Source organism: Kogia breviceps, chromosome 10 (genome assembly GCF_026419965.1).
Source record: "Kogia breviceps isolate mKogBre1 chromosome 10, mKogBre1 haplotype 1, whole genome shotgun sequence".
NCBI classification, from domain to species: domain Eukaryota; kingdom Metazoa; phylum Chordata; class Mammalia; order Artiodactyla; family Physeteridae; genus Kogia; species Kogia breviceps.
Window position 1 is genome coordinate 16,610,582 of NC_081319.1, and position 23,554 is coordinate 16,634,135.

At 39.5% G+C, this 23,554-nt stretch overlaps 1 protein-coding gene across 2 annotated transcripts in view; it reads left to right on the forward strand.

The window, feature by feature from the left end:
• The window catches only part of CNTN3 (contactin 3), a 245,037-nt gene that overhangs the window by 87,311 nt on the left and 134,172 nt on the right, over positions 1 to 23,554 (forward strand). For both annotated transcript variants that reach the window (XM_059075925.2, XM_059075926.2), the window contains exon 4: positions 11,769 to 11,864. In XM_059075925.2, the coding sequence (XP_058931908.1) occupies positions 11,769 to 11,864 (96 nt within the window). The remainder of the gene's footprint in view (positions 1 to 11,768; positions 11,865 to 23,554) is intronic.

A 23,554-nucleotide genomic window follows, 5' to 3' on the forward strand; every position in this document is an offset into this window, starting at 1 on the left:
ATACTTTGCTGTTGTTTACACTTTGAAAGCTCTATTTCGTTGCTCATTACCTTTGATTGTTATATCAAACGCCAAGGGATTCCTGGGTGGGTGTTATCCCTCCTTGTGGACAAAGAGGAAACCAAGGCACTGCATGGTTAAGAAACGAGTTGGCAAGTTTCAGAAGAGTAAAGACATCTTCTTGCACTCAGCCTTGTTGGCACTTGTTGAATAATTTGAATGAATGATTGAAAGAATGAACATACCTTAAATATGACTTGCGAATTGTCCATTTCAGTTTTCTAAGGTAGAATTTCTAAAGACTGAAAAGGAGTCAAATGCTTAAACTGTAATTCAGATGTGATGGTCCTCCTTTTTCTCCAAGTTAGAAATCAGAGGATGTGTCATCTGCCTGGCTGACACTTAATTAGCAGCATGGCTTTGGGCAAAATCTAACCTCTCCTGGACTTGGTTTGCTCTTGTAAAAATTGGAAAAATTATATATGTATTGCCTGTCTCACAGATTATTGTTGAGAATCATATGAGATAAACTATGTCAATCTCAAGAGGTCTGTGCACATGTTAGTCATTTTGATTCTTTAGAAAGTAATCCTCATTTAGCTTGAATTAGGTAAGTATTTTTTTCAGGTGGTCCATAACTAATCTTTGATGTGTCTCTCTCTCTTTCGCTTTTTGATGAAAATTGTCAGTATGAAGTGATCGTATAATTAAAATAAATCTAATTAGCTTATTTCTCTGTAACAAAGGTGATCTTTGAATGCCAGACCATAGGCGTTCTTATCATCTGTGAGCCCTGCTTTTAGTCTGGAAATGTGCTGCTGAGGGAATCATTCAAAAATAAACTATTTGTAAATAAGGGTAATAATTCAATATCTGATATTTTTCTTGTAGTGTTGGAGGGTTATTGTATTATGCTAATTTATTTTTATTTTTCATTATTCCTATAATGGATAGAAGTAAGCATATAATGTAACACCATATATTCGTTGCTAAAATCACATGTGTCTTAATGGCAACTGTTCCGTGAAATGTATAAACAGTCTCAGTGGCTCAGCCAATTTAGCAAATAACAGGAGCATTTTTTTAAAAACTCACTTTGTGTGTAGAATTTCAACAAGTATTACTTAGCAACTACTCTACTAATTGCAGGGGGAAAACAATAGAAATTATGATGTTCCTGGGAAGAGAGACATGCCTGTTAAAAGCAAGAGGCTAGGGCTTCCCTGGTGGCGCAGTGGTTGAGAATCCGCCTGCTGATGCAGGGGACACGGGTTCGTGCCCTGGTCCGGGAAGATCCCACATGCCGCGGAGCGGCTGGGCCCGTGAGCCATGGCCGCTGAGCCTGAGCGTCCGGAGCCTGTGCTCCACAACGGGAGAGGCCACAACAGTGAGGCCCGCATACCACAAAAAAAAAAAAAAAAAAAAAAAAAAAGCAAGAGGCTAAATATAGACAAACTGGAGTAACTGTTGAATGCTTCAAATGAGAAAGGAAACTTTCATCTGCGTTTGAATGACATGGGTCTGGATAGATGAGGATAGAAGGATATGTAGAGCTTATCATCGCCCGGGGAGGGGAAGCAGCTTGCTAATACTTACTGAAGACCTAATACATTCCAAGAATTTTGCATTTATTTTCTCACATAACCCTCTCAGCATGTTTCTAACGCAGGTCATATTATCTGCATTTTTCAGAAGGATCTGCGTGTCAAAGAGTCTGAGAAAATTGTGTAAAACTACAGAGCTTGTTTTAGTAGCAGAGACTCTAACGGAAATCTAACTTCAAATTCTTTGCTGAAGAAGCCACTGAGACATTTTAATCTAGACTGTTAAAAAGCTTTTTAAAAATGTTTGAGAATATTATTAAGATAACTGCATTGAAGTGGTATGATATGTTCAGATATTCAGAATATTATTCATCTTATGTGATCTTTTTATTTCCAAATTGGCAAGTAGATGTTTCTAAGTGAAAAGACCAAGCACATCTTTGTATAACTAATCATTAGAATTCCTCTGTGACACACCCAATGATGGTTAGTTTCTGAAATGTAACGTTCTTAGATAGTCTTGAAAATAGTTCTCTGTATTTGGTAATGTTTTGTGTATGAATGCTGGCTTTTTCTATGGCCCTGTTAAAATCAAACTGACTTTTCAAATATGGTTTTCATGCAGATTTTTGGAATTATCTCAAACCTCTGGTATACTTGGAGATCTTAGTTTCAAAGAGAAGGAAAATGATTTGTAGTATTGCCACATAAATTTTTTAAATGTGGTTTTAATGATAAAGCTGGCTTTTTTAAGATACATGAAGTATAAGAAGAAAAAAATTTTCAGAAAGTAGGATTTAAAGTACTGTTCAGCTTACATTAAACTGTTCATGTTTTAAAATTTAGTATTACAGGTGAAATTAGTATCCACAATCAACTGGGAAGAGTTTTTTTTCTTTTTCCTAGATTTAATATACTAGAAGAGCAAAACTGTCAATATCAGAAACATTATTCTTAATTTTTCTTGTTTGATTTAATAATCCGGCATTTACTTTTTCCCAAATACATAAGGGTTTTTAAAATTTTGTATAGTCAGGACCAGTAGTCGAACTCATAATTGAAAAGCTCCTTAATAAATTAAAATAGGTAATCATTTAAAGAAAAGTTACCTTTTATTATAACAATTTTATTTTTGCTTCAACTATGAAACTGTATATGTCTTCTGCTTTTTGTTTTTTAATGCAGTGCCAAGCACTCTTCTTGATGGAAGGCAGGAATTCATTGTTATTTGTATGAAACACACCTATTATGAATCTCCTGTGATTTCCAGCTATTGTTTTTCTTTGAATTTGAGTGATAACGTAAAAAATATTTCTTAAGTAATCTGGGTACAGAAATAGTCTAAAGATTTTTATTTTTTATTTATAAGCTTTTATGGTATTTTGCATCGTGTATTCTATTTTAGCATCAATCTTGGGGAAAGGGTGAATTTCTTTCCTTGAGTTTTCCAAAAGTTTAAAATTTTTTTTATAAACAACAGTTCCCTTTTTTTCACACACTTATTCCCTCAACTTTTTTAGTATTTCACTAGTAATTTAATTTCAACAAAAAAATGTAAAAAGGGTGATGCAGTTCCGTTAATAAATACAGGCAGTTCAACTGATGGAAACAGAAGGGCTTGCTAGAGAGCACCTACTAGGCACAGCATTCTGTGTGCTCTTAACAGTGGACGGTATCTTTTGTAGAGGGGACGAATCATACTGCTTGAGTTGAAGCCATTTGTACTGAATAGGTGCTTTCTGAGGTCTGTGGAAGGCAAAAAGGAGATGGAGGTGGACTGAGCCCTCAGCCTTAGTCTTGTGAGACAGACTAATCTAAAACTCAGTTATCATGTAGTTCAGAATTATCGGAGAACTCTTCCTTCACAAAGGGTGAACATTTTTAACTAGACCTGGAAATATAGATACTTAACGTAAGTTGAAAGGAGGATGATGGGGCATCAGTAAAGTTTTAGAAGCAGAAATACTCCAAATGACAAACCGAGCTCTTTTGTGGCAATACCTGGAACATAGGTACATATTTCACAAATATATACATATACATGTACATATACTAATACATACGTGTCGAGTGAATGACTGAATGTTAGGACAAGAAAATGGACTTCATCATCTAGGCAATGAGAAATTTCATATAAAATTTTGAGCAGGTATTGAAAACTGGATATGTGTTTTATGAAGAAAACTGAACTCAGCTCTCTGGGTCCAAGACAGATGAATTGGATGGGAGGGGAGAGATCGCAGGTAGGGAGACCAGCCCAAAGGCTGGATGGACTTATCACATAGTATAAAGATAAAAAGAGCTGGACTTGAAATCAGTTGAACTGGCTCCACCACTTACCGCATCACCTTTGTCAACATCTGTAATTGCTTTGAGCCACAGCTTTTTTGGAAAATGGAAAAATAATACCTTTAAATAGAGCTTTTGTGAAAATTAAATGAGATAAATTCCAGGAAATTCTATCCCACAGCCTAGCAAATTCATTCATCCATGAATTCCTTCATATATGCATGTAGTCCGTTTTGATAGAGCGTATTATGACATTGGGGGTGCAGAGATCTGAGAGACAAGCACACTGGAGCCATATGCTCGGTACATGCCAGGTGAATTGGCATCATAAAATTTTTCCAGTACAGTTAAAACGGTGGTAGTGAGAAATGAGAAATGGGACGAAAGAGGCTGAACTTTGCAAAACAATTAACATGATCAAATTGAATGGATTGAACAAAAGTAGGAATGAGGAGTGACAAATTGGAGGTGGGCGTCTTAGAAAGTAACAACACAATGATGGAAGTTGTAGGGTTTTGTAGGGGCTACTCTAAGCGTAGGAAAATGAAATGTTGAATATGAGATGAATAGCCAAAATGTGTCTGGAAGGCATGCAGAAAATGCATGTTTTGAATCAGAATTTTGGTGAGCACGTCTTTGGTATAGACACAATGGTAGAAGCTTCAGACATGGTGAGATCTATGAGACGACGTAAAGAAAAACGATAGCTATTATTTTTTGAACACGTGTAAGTTAGACACTATTTTAAGTCAATGATGTAGACTATCTTATTTCTTTCTCACAACAATAGCAGAGATAATTGCTATTATTATCCTCAATTTACAGATGATGAATCTGTGGATCAACAAGTGAAGTAATCTAGCACAGGTCAAACACGTAAGTTTCAGGAAAGGGATTTGTAGATGGGTTTATCTGACTCCAGAGGACCCAGACTTAAATTCAATGCAAGTTAAAAAGTGGAAGGAGGGCTTCCCTGTTGGCGCAGTGGTTGGGAGTCCGCCTGCCGATTCAGGCGACACGGGTTCGTGCCCTGGTCCGGGAGGATCCCACATGCCACGGAGCGGCTGGGCCCGTGAGCCATGGCCGCTGAGACTTTGCGTTCAGAGCCTGTGCTCCGCAACGGGAGAGGCCACAGCAGTGAGAGGCCCGTGTACCAAAAAAAAAAAAAAAAAAAAAAAAAAAGGAAGGAAACAGAGAGATGATCATGGGGAAAGGGGAATTTGTTTAAGAAAAGTGGAGCATGGGAGTTATTGGAAGATATATTTTGCTTTTTAGATGAAGTGATCTTTGCATGTTTGAAATCAGATGGGATGAGAGAGACTGAAGTAAGGAGAGTTGTAAAACCAGAGTCTCAGAAGGAATAAGGGAACCTTGCAGTTCTATGATTCTGTTTACTTTTCAAAGGGCTTGCAGATCTGCGATGCTAGAGAGCCTATCTCAAAAAACTCCGTGCGGTTCAGAGGGCAGGTGTTGTCCGCAGTTTACAAATAAAAAGCTGGGAAGCACAGATGATCAAGTGGTAACTCCTCCAATCTTGCAGATCTGGATTATGGTGGAGCAAAGACAGGATCGCTGGTGGGGCCACTCCTGTTTTCTTTTCCTAATCCTCACTGGTGGAAAGTTAAGAAATCTGCAACCCAGACACAGAGGATTCAGCTTCGGTGGGGGGCCCACCATGGCGATTCCAAGGAAGATGATATGATGGATGCAGATGTGTGTTGATGACCCACACAATGGCAGCAAATATGTAATAGACTAGAGACAAACAGATGAAAATGGCCGTGTTTTAATCTTGGTGGACCCCCAGGATAGGAGAACAAAATGGAAAAATAGAAAAATATACACAATACAGAATTGGGAGCTTCCCTGGTGGCGCAGTGGTTAAGAATCTGCCTGCCAATGCGAGGGACACGGGTTCGATCCCTGGTCCGGGAAGATCCCACGTGCCACGGAGCAACTAAGCCCATGCGCCACAACTACTGAGCCTGTGCTCTGGAGCCTGCGAGCCACAACTACTGAGCCGGCATGCCACAACTACTGAAACCCGCGCGCCTAGAGCCCATGCTCTGCAAGAAGAGAAGCTGCTGCAATGAGAAGCCCGTGCACCGTGGTGAAGAGCAGCCCCTGCTCGCTGCGACTAGAGAAAGCCCGCGCGCAGCAACGAAGACCCAACACAGCCTAAATAAATAAATTAATTAATTAATTTAAAAACAGAATTGAAAGGATGGAGGTAATTTCAAGAGTTTCAAGAAAGGGATGTGGATGAAGCTGGTTCTGAAGATGAATAAAAGTGCATTGTCAGTTGCATGATTTTTGACAAGCATTTTGTGCTTGGGGAAATACAAATAGTTTGTTATTGTTTCAGTGTATGTGGCTGAGAGTTGGGGTTGCTGGAGCAATGGGGTGATGAGAGGCAGAGAAGGGGCTGAATTATGATATATTTGTGGGGAAAGGTCTTGTAAAGTATTCCTAGGTGCTTAGAGTTCACCCATTGTGCCAGTATTTCAACTGTGTTTAAAAAACACAGTTCCTGAAGATGTTAAGATCTTACTAAGTGCTTCCCTGTTCCCTAAGGAGGCTTAGAAAATACTGCATATGTAAGTCTGCTTGGAAACTTACAACACAAACCTGTTTTAAAACCTGTAAAAAGGCTGGGCTTTTAAGTATGAAATCTATTTGCAGTAGACATTTTTGGTATCCCCAAAATGCGTTAAATCCCCTCTGCCCACTTCTGATTAATGTGCAGTGGGGGTGGACAGTTGCGTGAAAGTTCACAGTGAGAGCTCTGATGGGTAGGGGAAAATGATTGGCCCCAGGGAAAACCCTTCACTGGTAAGGTTGGGAGCCTGTATTCAAATACCCCTGACTCCCGTCTTTCAAGTTGATGGTTCTAGAAGGCATTCTGTATGCTTATCAGAGGTTCATGCAGAATCAATCCCTTATTGACTACAGTAGCAGCTTCAGTAATGTAACCAGCTGGTGGCTTTTCTTCCATCCCTCTTTTATTCACCCCACTCCTTCCCTCCTACTTTCCGAGATCATCTTCCATATAGCACAGGTCACTCAAGTCCTTTCTTGGCTCCGTTTTCGGGGAAGAAAAACTAAGATACTATTGAACTTGTTGAGCAAGCCATTGTTTTTACATAAGGAACCATTTTTATTTTCCTAGGACACACCTGTAGCCTGCCATGGTAGAATTTTCCCTTAGAAACTTGACTGGTGTTTTTTGGCTGCGCTGGGTCTTCGTTGCTGTGCATGGGCTTTCTCTAGTTGCTGCGAGCGAGGGCTACTCTTCGTTGCAGTGCACGGGCTTCTCATTGCGGTGGCTTCTCTTGTTGCGGAGCAGGGCTCTTGGCGCATGGGCTTAGTTGTTCCGTGGCACATGGGGTCTTCCCAGACCAGGGCTTGAACCCATGTCCCCTGAATTAGCAAGCGGATTCTTCTTCTTCTTTTTTTTAACATCTTTATTGGAGTTTAATTGCTTTACAATGGTGTGTTAGTTTCTGCTGTCAAACAAAGTGAATCAGCTATACATATACATGCATCGCCATATCTCCTCCCTCTTGTGTCTCCCTCCCACCCTCCCTATCCCACCCCTCTAGGGGAGATCAACCTGAAAGTGTGAAGTGTTTGAGCAGCCCATAGAAAACCTAGCCCAATAAATAAAATTAACAGACAGGTGTCAAGGTAGAGTATTTTATACACTAGGAATGGTCCATGGGCAAGTAAGGAGTGTATTTCTCTCCTGGCTCTGCATACCTCCGTTTGATATCAGTTTGGGAGATACTGTCTCCAGGGTGTGACCAGAACTTGGGATATCTTAGAGCAGCACAGCACAGGTGGCGACCAGAAGGGTAATCACAGTGAGCCACTTGCGACCTGTAGGTGGGGTGGAGGAAGAGGAAAGGAAGTAAAAAAATATGCAGAGCTGGATTTTATCTTTGTTTTTAATTCAGATTTCCCCAGTTGTATATGTACGTGTGTGTGTGTGTGTGTGTGTTTAGTTCTCTATAACGGTATCATGTATAGTTTGTGTATCCACTCTGTGGTCGAGATCCCTCACAGTGCCCTTTTATAACCAAACCCATATCCCTGCCCCAACTTCCCTAAACAGTGACAACCACTAATGCATCCTCTGTTTCTGAAATTCTGTAATTTTAAAAATATTATATAAATGGAGTCATACAGCATGTAACCTTTCAGGATTGCTTTTTTCACTTAGCATTATTCCCTGAAGATTCATCCAAGTGTGGGGTGTATCAATAGTCCATTGCTTTTTATTGCTGAGTAGTATTCCAGGAAATGTGTGCACTACTGTTTGTTTAACCGTTCATCCATTGAAGGACATCTGGGTTGTCCCCAGTTCAGGGCTATTATTAATAAAGCTGTACAAACATTTTTGTACAGGTTTTCTTGTGAAAATAGGTTTTTGTTTCCCTGGGATAAATGCCCAAGAGTGCATTTGCTGGATCATATGGCAATGGTGTGTTTAGTTTTTGAAGAAACTACCAAACTGCTTCCAGAGTGGCTGTGAAATGCTGTACAATCATACAGCCACCAACAATGTATGAGCGATTCTGTTTCTCCACATCCTTTATGGGGTTTAGTGTTGTCACTGTAGTTCTGATAGGTGTCGCTAACCATTCTGCTAGGTGTGCCGCGATACCTCATTGCCGTTTTAATTTCTATTTCTCTGATGGCTAATGATGTTGAACATTTTTCATGTCCTTATTTGCCATCTCTATATCTTCTTCAATGAAATGCCTGTTCTTTGTTTTGCCCATTTTCTAATTGGATAGTTTCGTTTTTTACTATTGAGTTTTAAGAGGACTTGAAAATATTTTCTCCTGGTCTGTTGCCTGTCTCTTCATCCTTTTCCCATGCACTTTCACAAGGCAAAAGTTTTAAATTTTCGTAAGGTCCAGTTTATTACTGTCAAGCATAAAAACTTTTTGTCTAACCCTAGATCCCAAAGATGTGCTCCTATATTTTTCTCTGAAAGGTCTATATTTCTATATTTTTATGTTTTACATTTATACTCAAATCCACTTTCAATTAATTTTCATATATGAGTGAGGTTGAGGACAAGGTTCATTTTTTCCCCTATGGTTGTCCAGTTGCTCCTGCACCATTTATTGAAAGGCTGTCCTTCTTCCACTGAATTACGTCTGCACGTATGTCAAAAATCAGCTCAGCATATTTGTGTGCATCTGTTTCTGGATTCTCTTGTTTTATTCTATTGTTCTATGTGTCTGTCCCTCTGCCATTCCCACACTGTCTCGTTCATTGTAGCTACATAATAAGTCTTAATACTAGGTAGAGTGGTTCTTTCCACTTTATTCTTCTTAGTCAAGATTGTCTTAGTTATTCTAGGGCCTGTGTTTTTCTATGTATGTTTTAGCACAAGCCTGTCTACATCTACAAAAAATATAAAAGTAAAACAAACCAACCAAAAACCTTGCTGGAATTTTGATAGGAATTACATTAAATCTATACATCAATTTCGGGACAGTTGAAACTATGCTGAATCTTCCAATCCATGAACACAGTAGGTGTCTTCACTTTATTTAGACTGATTCCTTTTTATCAGTATCTTGTAACTTGCAGCATATAGATCCTTTTTATGTATTATTATGTGTATATGTAAGTACTGTATTTTCTTTGAAATGATTGTAAGCAGTTTTGTATCTTTAATTTTGGTTTCTGCAGGTTTATTGTTACTCTCTAGAAATTGTATCCTGTGACCTATTTAACTCACTTTGTAGTGGGAATTTTTTAGTTTGCTTTTTGTTTTTGTAGGTGCCTTCCTATTTTCTATTTAGACAATCGTATCATTTGCAAATAGGGGTCATTTTATTTCTTCCTTTAGAAACTGTATGTTTCTTTTTTATTCTTTTATTATTGCAGTGGTCAGAACTTCTAGTATGATGTTAGCTGCAAGTGGCCAGAATGAACGTCCTTGTTATATTCCTGATGCTGGCAGAAAACATTGTCTTTCACCATCAAATATGATGCTAGTTGTAGTTCTTTGTAGATGCTCCTTATGAAGTTGGTTTCTTCTTAAAATCTGGCTAATTAGAGGCTCCATAATAATGTCACATTTTGCAAGAATTAGGAGACAGGAAGAAAAATCTGAGAGGTTTCTACCAAATAATTTCTGGAATGACCTCGTATTTATTTTGACTCCTAAACAGGGCTTGTTCTGATACAGCTCTTGTCAAGATTGGACCATAGGCAGCCTTGACTTGGGTTTGGGTTGCATATATAATCTGCCAGGATATTTCAGTAATCGGAAACTTTTTGGATATTTATTACTACTTTTATCTCTATAGTCCCTAGGGTTAAAAAAAAAAAAAGCCAGGAAAACACCTAAGACCACTACAGTTATTTTTGTTTGCTCTTCCTAATGCATGTTCTCCATGAACTGGCCACATCAGGTATCCAAAAATAATGTTCTTTGCCCTTATATACTGTAGAGATAGTATCAGTGCAAATGTCCAGAGCAATGGACAAACCTGTGACAGCGTTAGTGTTTAGGCAAAAGAGGTTTTTCACTTACGGAGGAGAAGAGACATTGTTAGTTTCCGTAGAACCTTTTTTTTATCCTTTTCGGTGTATTCTAGGTAAAATCGGTGATGAATATGTTTTATGAGGTGAAGTTATATAACAGAAGAAAACAAGGAATTGGACAGAAAAGCAGTAATTATGATGCATACTTGGTTATCAAAATATCATGATTTGAAATTATTTTTCCATGTATGGGCTGCGTTCTGATATGATGTACTCTTCTACTTAGTCTTTGGGGAACATTTGGATGGTCCAGTTTTGCAGTTCCAACTCAGTTACACTTCAGAAACCTTAATGTTTTGATAATGTTGCATTTGGTTATAGATTTAAGATGATACAATGCTACGTTATATCACTTTTGTAGGGTAACTTCTGAATAAAATAAGTCCATCAACACTATTTTTTTCTCCTTTTATAGTCACACATATATATGTGAGTTTTGCTGAATTGCTTTATTCCATGCTTATAAGCTAGCAATTTAATACTGTTTTTCAGTAACAATAAAATGAAATACATAGGCCTTCTAATTTCCCTTTGATGTATTGATTTATGGTACTCAGAAAATTCATACATGTCTACAGTTGGTAGTTTTATCAATTTGCAGAAGATTATTTTGGGTTTTGCATTTTTCAAAGTTGAAATTTTTCAAGTTGTATTTTAAAATACATACACTGCCTTACTTTTCATCGTCACCACATAGGCAATTTATATCAACCCTTAAAAGCTATGAAATGAGTATATTATTTCACAAATGGACACTGCAGTTGTTCTAATACAGAAAGTGACACCACAGCATATATTAACTATGGAATGCACAGTACTTTTTTTTTTAAATCACAGTTTAGAGAAACAAATGTTTCTTCTTTTTTTCCCCATAGGCTTAAGCTTTGTTCAAAATGAAGCCCATAGAATTTTCTCCATGCTGTAATTTAAGCTGGAGAATATGAATTGGAATTTGCTGTCCTGGATTATTATTGAAAGAAATTAAATGGTTTTTATAAATAACCACTGGTGATCAAAATATTATTTGCCTTAATTGCTTTATTAAATACTTGAAAAAAATTATTTGGCCAATGATAAAAACAGTTTGTATTTTTTTTTACAGCTACAAATAAAAAGGAATATGTGGGTTTAATTTACAGCATTAGTGGGTATGTATTTTTGTTTCTATTGCTGAATTTCTAGACGCCTTCATAAAGAAATCAAAATCCTACTTTTTTTCCTTCTCAAAGCAAATGTTAAATGTTTTCCTCCTGAGGTCCCTGAGAAGAGATTTTTTATTATCCTAAAAAAGAGGAATGTCTCTGTGTGAACATTTTAAATTTATGGTCCTTTCTGAAATTCTGTTTTGTTTTGTTTTCAAATCAGATCTTGAAAATTTTCAAACCAAAATGAGAAGTACAGTGTCAGTGCGTGAAGGACAGGGAGTCGTCCTGCTCTGTGGCCTCCCGCCACACTCTGGAGGTAACATGTGTCCTGTTTTTGCTTTTTATGTTTATTAAACAGGTTTCGGGGTGAGACCCACAGCATATGTACTGTTATTGCTTCCATAAATTACCCTGAGATACTTGATAATCCAAGCATTGGATTCTGTCAGTTGAGTTGCAGTATAAGAAACTCTACAAAAAGTAGTCTATCCAGAGGAGTTTGTAAACATAATTTACTCATTCCAACAAGGAAGGTTCTAAAGGCAGGCAAGATCAAGTTAATTTCAATTACCTAATGGTGCTGAACAATGCTTCCTCCTTACACTATTATCATTTATTATTTAGTTTTAGACCGTGACATACATTGGTGTCTTTGTGGTTTCTCTCTCTTTCTCTCTCTCTCTCTCTCCCCCGCCTTATGCAGACACGCTTACACATGCTTATTGATATATGCTGTTGCACCTCTTGATATATGTGTGATATATATATTGAAAATGAAATATGTGTGTGTATTCACATCATTTTTATTGGGGTGTTGGAATTGCAAATTTTATGCTACATTGCTATAAATTGACATATTGCTGGAATTTCAGAAGGTTAACAAAATAGCTACCAAGAGTAAAAATGAACTTCTGCACATATGAAAATAATTTAATAAGTACTGCTCCCCCAGTAAGAGCCTGAAGTGCTGGTTCGATTTTCCTCTCGTGCTCACTATTACAAACTTGGTCACTTGCAGGGACAAAGAAGGCATTATTAGCGTATGAATCATTGTTCTCAGAGAAGCAAACACATTCCGTTATTGAGAAAATGAGAATTCCTGAGAGATAAATAGGTTAGAGAGAATCTTTCTGACCAGAGGTGAAACTGAGAAGTCTTCTTCCCATTATAATAAAGCTTATTCACATGTCAATATGCTGGACTTTATTTGTTCTGTGACATCCAAACCAAAGTCCTTGCTGCCCAGTGACTTGGCAGTTTTAATCACAAACTCCTCAGCCCAGTAAAACAGACATTTCCCATCTTCGGTATTTGATCATTTGAAATGTGTGAGCCAGCTGCAGACTGCAGATCTGGGGTTTGATTAGCTGCGATGCTTGCCCTCGTGTTGGTGAGTATGGGTTTCAGTTGGGCTCCCCAGTCTACTTCGGGAGTGTATATTTTGCTGAAATCATGAAGTTTCAGAGGACCTGTGACTTTGAAGGGAAGCCTAGACTCTCTTGATTAGCAGTAAAAGTAACTGAGCTCAAACTGGCTTGAAGAAAAGAGGGAGTTTACTGGCTCATATAACTGGGTTGAGCTTGTGCTTTCTACTAGAGCTGTATGGTGACACAGCGATGGACCACCCAGAATGCCTCGCTGCCTCACTGTGGGCAGTGTGGTCGGCCAGTGGCCTCCAGCTCTCAGCTTCTTCCTGATCTCCTTGGCTGCAGGAGCCACTTGCTCAGGGTCTCACCCTTCCAGGGACGGACCCTTCCAGGGACTGCCTGCATCTGGTGACTGAACAAGGAGCCGGATATAAGGGGTCAGCACTTTCTGCCCAATACTGGACAGTTCTAATGGCGAGGACTCAATCCAGAGCTTCCTCCCAGCATGACCAAGGCTTTTTGGATCACCACAGTTTGACTTCTTTCTTATCTCAAATCCTGCTTCTGCCTCCTTGCTTTCACGGGTTTTGAGCTTTGGTCAAAATCTTTGTCCCAGACTCTAATATTTGCTCCCTGAGAACCCAGTCTACTGGACCCAATGGTTTTACCGATTTCATAAGCGGTTGGTCTTTCTTGCTGTTTCTTGGCTCTGCTTCCCTCCATGTTGATTCCATTGTCATGTAGACTCCCTGTGGTGGCACAGGTGGCTCCTGGCAACTCCAGGCCTTCTGGTCCTTAGTGCTAAAGATCCTAATGGACCAGCCAACCTGTTGCTCAGTGGCTCCTGATTTTCATTGGATCAGCCTTGCTCATGAGATTTTCCCCTCCAGCAGAGAACCAGAGTCAGCTCCATGTACTGGCAAGCACTGGGCTGAGAAAGACGTAGTTTCCAAAAGAAAAGAAGGGTTTTATTATGAGAAAAAAAAAGGGAGTGATGTCTTAGGTAGACACTAATTATGGTTAGAAGTACACCTAGTAAGCAAGTATCAAAATAACTAAAGTTTATTTTTTAAAAGCAACATAAAATAGTAGCTGGGCGGTCTTGTCTATGATGTGTGTTGGAACTGTTGACCCAAATTAAAAGTCTAAGGGATCTTCTTTAAACATTTTTATGATTAGATGTACTCGCTGATAACGAAGGAGGGGGTCTCTTAGTTGACTGGGCATGCACACAGTGAGGGAGTCTTAATAAGCTGTTGGATAAAACATGTTCCAAAAGATGAATCTTTTCCATTGTCATGGAATTGGAGAACTGCTGGCCAGTCACAACTCTCCTAAGTAATGACATCCTGATTCCTCTCTGCCTTGGTGACTTCATGTAGTGCTTTTTTCATTTTTAAAGCTCACAGTCTGGGGTGACTGTGAAAGTCATTAGAATTGTTGGCAAAGAAGGAAAGAAATCTTCCCAGATTCAGTGCGTTAGCTCCTAAGACCCCGCGGCGTGCGTGGGGGAGCAAACGGCTGAACAAAAGCATCTCTTCCTGTATATGCTAGATTGTGCAGGAAACTGATAGGGACCAGAGCGTCAGATTGAGAGGCTGAAAACAGGATTGTCATTGATCCCAGTCTACCTAAGGTTGACTCTGCCAAGTCACAATTTACATCCCCTGTCCTGACTTCTTGGTTTGGGAGCTTCTTGAAGACAGAGCCCATGTCCAGGTTTGCTCTGCACCCAAGTGCCTGACACAAGGCTGGTTTATGGCAAGGAGTCAGTAAATAACGGTTGAACAAATGAACACATTCATGAAATGAATAAAGGAATCCTCTTTGGATCGGGCCAGTTACAGGTGCTTTCTGAGAATGCACTGCAAACTGTTTCTAGAGGTGGAAGCATTTAACAACTAATAAGCGCTGGGTGCCAAGGAGACAGGTGCAGACACTGACAGATGACGGTGAGCTCTGCCCACAGCAGCTGGTATCAGCTCCGCTTCATCCCCTTGTGGACTGAGGGACTTTTCATTCAGCGGAGGATGTGAGGCAGCACGGAGCAGCTGAAGCCGTGACTCCAGGATTTATCAGTACATGTGATATGGGGCACACATGGCCCCGCTGTGATCCATTGTGTCCTCTTTCCACAAAGTCCCGTGCTCCCTGCAGGACATGACCTTCCCTTCTCTGTCTTAACTGCTGCATTACTTTTACTCACTTCTACTTGGTCCCTTCTCAGTGGTCAGAAATTTTTAATTTTGTTGTTATTTTCTGATCACTGAAGACATCATCGTATTTTATTATCTATCGTATGCTCTAACAGAATCACAACCTGACAGAGTAGACACAGGGGTGAAATCATAATAATTAACAAATAATATTAGTAGTCTCTATTTATTGAGTGCTGCTTAGTTGCTAAGCCGGGTGCTGGCTCTTGGTGGAAATAAATCATCTGCTAGGAGATTCTTTTGATTACAAGTATGGAGAGGAACTGGATAAGTGACAAGGGAGATATTGCAAAAAAAGAACCCAAATAGGAGTCCCAAAGTATGGAAACTGAATATATTATTCATACTCCCTTAAATAATTTGTTTATGCAGATAATTTATAAGAAAGTAGCAGCAACCTGGGGTGGCTTTGCTTAAGAGCAATCACTATTTATATGATGCCATAGAAGGAAAAATTGTTTCCTGATGGGTGACAGAAATGTTTCCTGGGAGTCCCCATAACTCCTAAGCAATGCAGGTTACTGTCATTCGAGAGGGGTCTTATCTCCCACTCATTCCGTGACACTTTCCGCCACTTCCTATTCATTGTCTTCTCTGCAGAATAATCCAACATCTCTCTAAGGTGAAAGGAATTAGTATCCTCTTGAAAATTAGCTGGAAAATCAGGAAACGACATGCCAAAAATAAGGTACCAGCCATGGATTATCCGTGGGTTAATTATCAATCTAGTTACCAATAGTGCGAAAAGCTGGGAATTAGTGTAATTACCAGTCAGTTGCTGATATCACTACAAGATCATTGTAAATTCAAATGCACAAAAAAATTATCCTAATATAAATAAGGATATAAGACTAGTTCATGGGCCTTTCATGATAAATACTAATTAGACAGGAATTCATAGGTTAATCAAGTTATTGCCTACATACATGTTAATAAAGACTTGGTTTTTGTCCAAGGATGCCTGATGAGATTTATTCTGAGTTAAAAATAGACCTGAGTGTTTCCCAGTGTTTCATAAGCAAACAGCTTTGGTCTCTGATCCAGCTTCCCACGTCTGTGCTCTGTGCGTATTCTTCTTACAATGACAGCCCTGGACACTGCCATCCTTTGGCATGTGAAAAGGAAGAGTGGGAGATGCTAAACAGCACGTAGTGGAGGATGAAGCGACTTCATGCTAAAAATTGCTTTGTAAATCCTGGTGTGACAGAGGTGAGAGCTGTTACCAGCATAACCAGATGGCATGGGATTTACACCCTCTGTGTCAACATCTTCTTTTTTCTTTCCCTAGGGCCAAAAAACAAAAGTCACCTCAGGTAGTTTAGATGGGGCAACCTGAAGAAAAATTTCCAAGTAGGAATGTTCTGGAAACACTTGTGCAGTTGCTAGACCTTGCTTCAAGGCGATGAGACATTACCTAGTGTTTTGGGATGTGATTTTGACCCAAAACAGTAGTTTCCCCAAATACCTTAATGTGTAACCTTAGCACCACCTTGGCTTAGGCATTCATTTTTCCTTGAACTACACTCCTCTACTATTCATGTTTGTAGTTTAGTCAGATTTAAAACAACAGCTTTTTACAAAACTTTGAAGTAGGGAGTGCATAATACGTTCACGGGCAGAATGTGCTTCTGGCTCACATGGCATTTGCATCACTGGCCCCTATATAAAACATTTCTTTGAGAACCCAAGGGTTTCCCCTTCCCTAAAGCAATGTATCTGAAAGTTGCGTCGTAGCAGGTCTTTACACCATCACAAATTATGAAATCTAGATGAAGCAGATGGTTGGTGGGTTATTGAGGAATAAGCATCTCTGCATCCTAGAATATTGCTCCTAATTTATTGCTCCTAAGCCTGGCAGTCAGATATGTTAACGTGTCACAAGAAAGAGAGAATCCATCTGTAGACTTAATGAATAATATATCACAATTGTAAACGTGTTTTCCGAATATATGCCAATGCTGATGTGATTGTTGACATTTCTGGGTGTCCAGAATATTAATAAATTCGTAGTAGTATTCAGACAAGTATGTTCTGAATCGGTTGACACATAAACCTCAGGTGCTGCTATGTGGATAACAGTAAAATTGATCTCTAAAGGGAATATCTGTTGTCTCAAGTAGTCTTAATTGCTGAACATCCATTTTGTAGTTGGAAATTGAGATGAAAAATCCTGAGTTTCTCCAAAGCGCTTGAATGTGGAAACTATGAATTAAAAATATTCATTGAGTCTGCCCACCTCCCTTCCTTCCTTCGTCCGTCTGTCCATCTATTTTATTCACATTTTGATTTACTCACGCATCCATCAAATATCTGTTGACGTGTGGAAGATGTTTATGTCTTACAATGCTATTTTACTGTAATATATATGGCCCTTTACTTGAATAATCTTAGTATTAAATACAGAAGAAACTGAAAACATTGCTGATAAATGTGATAGGAATGTATTCAAGTCAGTATTTTTGAACCCTGCCCAAACCACTTTCCAAGTTAAATGTACTGTTCTCAGGGTGCAAGGAAATAGAGAGATAAATAGGAATCCCCCTGTCCCCAGGGGCATATATGTGAGTGGCTTGAAATGTCTGATTTATATATATAGATAAAAATATACTATAGTCCTAGTATGCTTACTAGGTAGAAAAATATAAAATTAAAATATGTAAGTAAATTTTTAAAGAGGGCTTATTATATTTTCTTCATATACCCCAGGGTACATTTGTACATTTTTTACCCCATTTTAGAAAACCTGTTTCTAGACAGCACTTGGGTTTCCTTCCTCCAGCCGTTAAGGGTTGGATTATGTGGTGGAGGTTTTAGACTCGCTTGTGTTTTGTTTAACGACACAAGCAGTGACTGCCTCTCCTCCTGGGTGTTCCCTCCATTGGCTCCACGGGCTTGGAACTATGCCTAGCATGTTCCAGCTGGCCGCTGCTGATTGGCCCAGAGGAGGACACCTGACACAAGCTGGGCCAATCAGCCGCTCTCTCCTGCCAGTTTGAAAATTGACCTGACAGGCTCTGAGTTTTGAATTTGGAAGATTGAGGCAGACCCTTTCTGTCATGCCAAGAAAGCGGATGCACGTGGCGTCGAGATGCAGCCCTGCAGAGGCTAAAAACAGAGACCAGGGACAGAGTAAAGACTAAGGACTGCCTGGCTGCGGGCTCTCCAACCTTCCTCCCTTGGCAGCTGCTTTCTTGCCCTTGGGTGCTATGCAACAGCCCCAGTATATGGATATATATTCTGTTCCCTTTGTTATTTTCAGCTGACTCTAGTGGGTTTCTATTTTTTACAACCAAAGGCTCATCACTAATGCAGAGGGCATTATTGTTAGGGCTACACCCGTCCCTGGGCTGTTCCAGCATCCTTTGATAATTGAAGTCAGAACTGAACACACCACAAACGGCCCTGGAAGGAGGCAGGGTCACAGAAGACAATTTAAAGAAACTGCATTCATTATTATTTACGCGTTCAGTCTATGAGTGAGTTTCCCCCAAATTTCAGGGTGCCGGTGAGTGCTCCACATATATTTCATCAGAGCAGCATGGGTTCAAGCTCGCCACCCCCCCGTTTCATTCTCAGATCCCATAAATAATCTGCTATAGTACAGTGAGAAAAACATTTTCTCCGACTCGAAAGACTGCTGAGTTTTCCTTGCTGTGATTCCATCCACCCACAAACAGAAGTCAGAAGGAGCATTAAGCTCATCAAAAAAAAAAAAAAAAAAATCACGTGCGTGAGCTGGAAGTTTAAATCCACTGTTAGAGTGATAGTGCTTCTTACTTTAAGAAAGTGAACTTACTTTAAGATAGGAGAGCTCTGATGTTTTCTGCTTTAAGTAAAAATTGCATTGTTAATTTAGTACAAATCAAGGATGGTAAAGGCTTTGATTCCTGACATCTTACGCAGAAATTAAGGATGATTGTTAGTCAGTGCTTTTTGTCAGAAAAAAACAAAAAGCATAGTAGCCCTAGGTGAAACCTAAGACTTAATCTGTACGCTAGCAAGAGGGAGAGTTAAATGTTCGTTGCTTTGCTGTAGAAATGAATTTATATGTACTAGTGTTTTAATTAAGCTTACATGAGTTACTGTTAACAGGGAAACCTGAAAATGTGTTAGCCTAAACTGAACTGTATTTCTTGCTTAGATAAAATCCACATCAAGTGCTTTTGATCATAGATTTCTGGCCTCATCCATTTATGCCTCTCCGTTTCAGCATCTAAAATCTATGGTCACTGCCTCTGTCTTGGTCCAGCTGGCAGGGAAAAAAGGGGGAGAGATGACCCATGGGTGGTTCTTGTGGACATGTGCCTGGAGGGGATGGCACATCTCACCCATGTGCACATTCTGCTGACTGGTTCCCAGTCACATGGTCACACTGAGAGCAAAGGAGGTCCATTGTATGCCATGGGGGAACTGGGAACGTGTTGGGAGTACACCTGGCCTCTCTCTGCCACCTTTATGTAGACCTGTGCTTTTGAAAATAAGCACAAACAGGTTAGGACCAGAGACGTGTAAGATACAGTGTGTCTTAAGAGGCTGTATTTCATGATTTCTAGTGACTGTATAAGAAGCTCATTTGGAGGACTTGTTAAAAATGTATATTCCACGATCCCACTCTCATAGATTCTGATTCCTTAGTGTGGAGTCTTTTCTGGGAATCTGCATTCTTTGTGAATGACCCAGGGGATTTTTGACTCAGCGGGGCCTTGAGCCACACTTTGAGACCCACTATCATCACGTCGTACAAATTTAAATGCCTTAAAGAAATGTTTTAAGGAGTAGAGAAATGTCATTTATGATGGAGCAAGTGTAAGCATTGAAGTATTTCAGGAGTTGCATTTTATTAAGTAGGACATTTTGGACTTTAAAAGGGAAGTGGAATGCTTGGCTTATATGGGACATTGATGTTCATTTATTTATAAGCTAGGCAATTCCTATCCCAGCTGATTTTTTCCTTCATTAACATTAGCTGCCTTAGAGAGCACAGTTGCCGGTGTGCCTAGGCGTGTAGCTGAATATTCCATGGCATTCATATCCACTTTCCCCCGTGCAGAGTAGTTGGTGGGTGCTGGGCAGTCACCTGTGCTTGTTGATAATCACAGAAACTGGGCATTGGTTAAGTGTGTGTAGCTTTTAATCCTCTAGGCACTGCTTGGCATCTTACCCCTGAGCAGTTTGGATTTGTTTATTGCTGTTATTGTGTCTGTGTGTTTCTGTGGGAGTGTTCATCTGAAGGGGGTATGCCCATCTGGAGTAAAAATCAGACTGATATTGTAGGGAAGGGTTTTCAAAATCAATCACTTTCCTTCTTCCCTTTTAGACCTGGCTCTTATTTAAAAGCTGTTTTTCCCTATTAACTTGAGGAAGTTTGACTTTGAAAGGATGCCAGTATTTAAAACTAAGAAATTTTAAAATGGATCATGTGCAGCGTTTTCAGTAAGATTACAAGAGTCAGTCAATGCATCCAAAGAAACATCACAGTGACCACCTTTCTGTATTCTCAGAGGCCTGCAGGGGCCAGCCAAGTGTTTCAGACTAATGAGCAGGGCCAGGTTTTGAGACTTGGGCCAATTTTTTGTTTTTTTCCCAGTAACATAGTGAAATCACTTAACAGCATCATTTACTTCATATGCAATTTTTACAACATAGAAAATACAGTTCTTTTCTGAGTTTATTAAGCGTTTTGTCACACGTATCTTCCATTTGCTGATTAAGTTATTACTATGGCTTTTTCCCTAATGTCCTCTTGAGTTAAATTCATTAGACACAGACACACTTGGCATATTAAACACATAGAGCTGTTATTTTCACTATTTATACAAAATTTGCTGCGTATCAGTCAGCTTTTACTAGGTTCTGTTGCAGTAACAAATGACTCCAAAGTCTCAGTAACAAATGACTCCAAAGTCTCAAGGGCTTATGATAATGAAGAGTTATTTCCAGCTTTGTAGGCTCTATGCTACAGGTTGGCTGCAGCTATATTCCACGTGACCTGTTTATTTTGGGAAAAAGTAGCCCTTGTCTAGGATATGCCATTCTCATGGCAGGAAGAAAAGGAACTTGTCAGACTCATTCAGTCTGTTCACAGGTGGTATATATACATTTCTGCCCCCATTCTATTTTTTTAATTAATTTATTATTTATTTTTGGCTGTGTTGGACCCTCATTGCTGTGTGCAGGCTTTCTCTAGTTGCAGCGAACGGGGGCTACTCTTCGCTGTGGTGTGCGGGCGTCTCATTCCCGTGACTTCTCTTGTTGCAGAACATGGGCTCTAGGGCGCACAGCCTTCAGTAGTTGTGGCTCGCAGGCTCTAGAGCACCGTCACAGTAGTTGTGGTGCACAGGCTTAGTCGCTCCGCGGCAGGTGGGATCTTCCTGGGCCAGGGATTGAACCCGTGTCCCCTGCATTGGCAGGAGGATTCTTAACCACTCCGCCACGAGAGAAGTCCCTCCTATTCTATTTTGCGAAACACATATATTATGGCCAATACTGATCAAATGGGCCAGAAACCATTCTGTCACAGAGAGGAGCAACAAAAAATTTTAATAATAATGTAATCGACCATAAGTTCTCTCTTATTTTTTTCTTTAGCTATTTGGCCTTTGTAGTCTTTCTTTCAGTTTCCCCAGATGTGATGAGATCTAGATCCAATAACTAGTTTAAGTTATCCTAACTCTTCTAACAAGAAGATGTAAGAACAACAATCTATCATGATGAAAAATGACACCCAAAATGTTCAAACCACCCAAAGCGTTCAAACGCAGCTCAGGCCCAGCTGATTAGTGCCATGGAGAAAGCAAGAACAGCGAGAAACTCTGTGTTGGCAAAGTTTTCCAAAACATTAACAATATGGGTCAAACAGTACTTGGTTTGAGGGTGCCTTTAGCCTGTGGGCCACAGTTAGAAGGCTCTTCCTCAAGGACATTCAATTAATGCTAATCTTTAAAAATGCCTCATTCACTCAGTAGCCTAAGGGTATATGTGTCTAAGAGTTAAGAGTATTGTTTATAGCCTTTAAAAATTCACTTTGGTTAGATTCAGGAGTACAGAAAACATTTCCAAACAAGGCTACTTAAAACAGCTAATTATGGGCTGTTGGAGGCCTGCAGTATTTGGAAGTAGCTTCTCAATCCTTCTGGAAAGTTTTCCAGATTCATTTTACATTCTCCCCATCTAGTCTAGTTTGCATCATTACTTTTCTTAGCAAATGTTTTATGCCCCCAAAGTGGGGATAAAACAATCAACTAAACACAGCAAAGCCATGGGGGCCTAATGTGTGAGGTTTTATTATATGTAAGTACAAACTCTGTAATTTTTGAGACCGCATATGATTTTATCTAGAAAGAGATGAACTTGGAAGGTCAGTGATGTCAGCTAAAGCCCAGTTCCCATGAAGAAGCGTTGTATTCCCAAGAGTAAACACAATAATTAAGCAGAATTGTAACTAATTTTTCCATTGTAGCTATAAGTGAATCATTTGTTGTTCGTAAGGTAAATTTTTATGTCAGTCTAGAAATTTAAGAATTTTGGGGGAATTCCCTGGCAGACCAGTGGTTAGGACTTGGCGCTTTCACTGCCGAGGGCCCAAGTTCGATCCCTGGTCGGGGAACTAAGATCCCCCAAGCCATGTGATGCAACCAAAAGAAAAATTTTTTTTTCTCATTTCTCTAAAATAATCTTAATGTTTTCAGTGACATTAATATATTTGGAAATATTATGCATTTTGCAACCCACTCCTATCGCTTCTTTTAATTTCCCCTTTGATTGTTATACAACATGACACATACATACTCTGCACTGAGTAGTATTGATCACCCTCCACAGATAAGGAACCTTCCTGTGCACTGTGTCCCTGACAAGGTCATCTGATTCATGGGTTGATATATTAAATACAATAGGTAAAGGTAAATTCTGTGTTCCTACCATAGACTCCTTATTTTCTCTTGTGGTTTTATACTTTTACTCACAGACCATTTGTGTGACAAATAGCAACATTTTTTCACTATGTATTCTTATGCAACAGCAACAGGCATCATGCAAAAGAGTGAGGCAGTTTTTTAAAAAAAACACTTTTGCAAAAATGCTGGGGAAAATGTCTTTCTTATATTTGTCAGGGCTTTTTTTAAAAAATATTTACTTATTTCTTTTATTATGTATTTAGGCTGTGAGGGTGTCTTAGTTGCAGCATGCGGGATCTAGTTCCCTGACCAGGGATCAAACCCAGGCCCCCTGCATTGGAAGCGTGGAGTCCTACCCACTGGACCATGAGGAACGTCCCTGTCAGAGCTTTTAATAGTACAGTACTAATTTTACATATGCTAGAGCAGGAGTCTAGCAGACAGCTTCTCCCAAACTTACGTGACAAGAGAACCCTTTGTTTATATAGCATCTTGTGGGACCAGATATTCTGAGAAGTCCACTTTAGG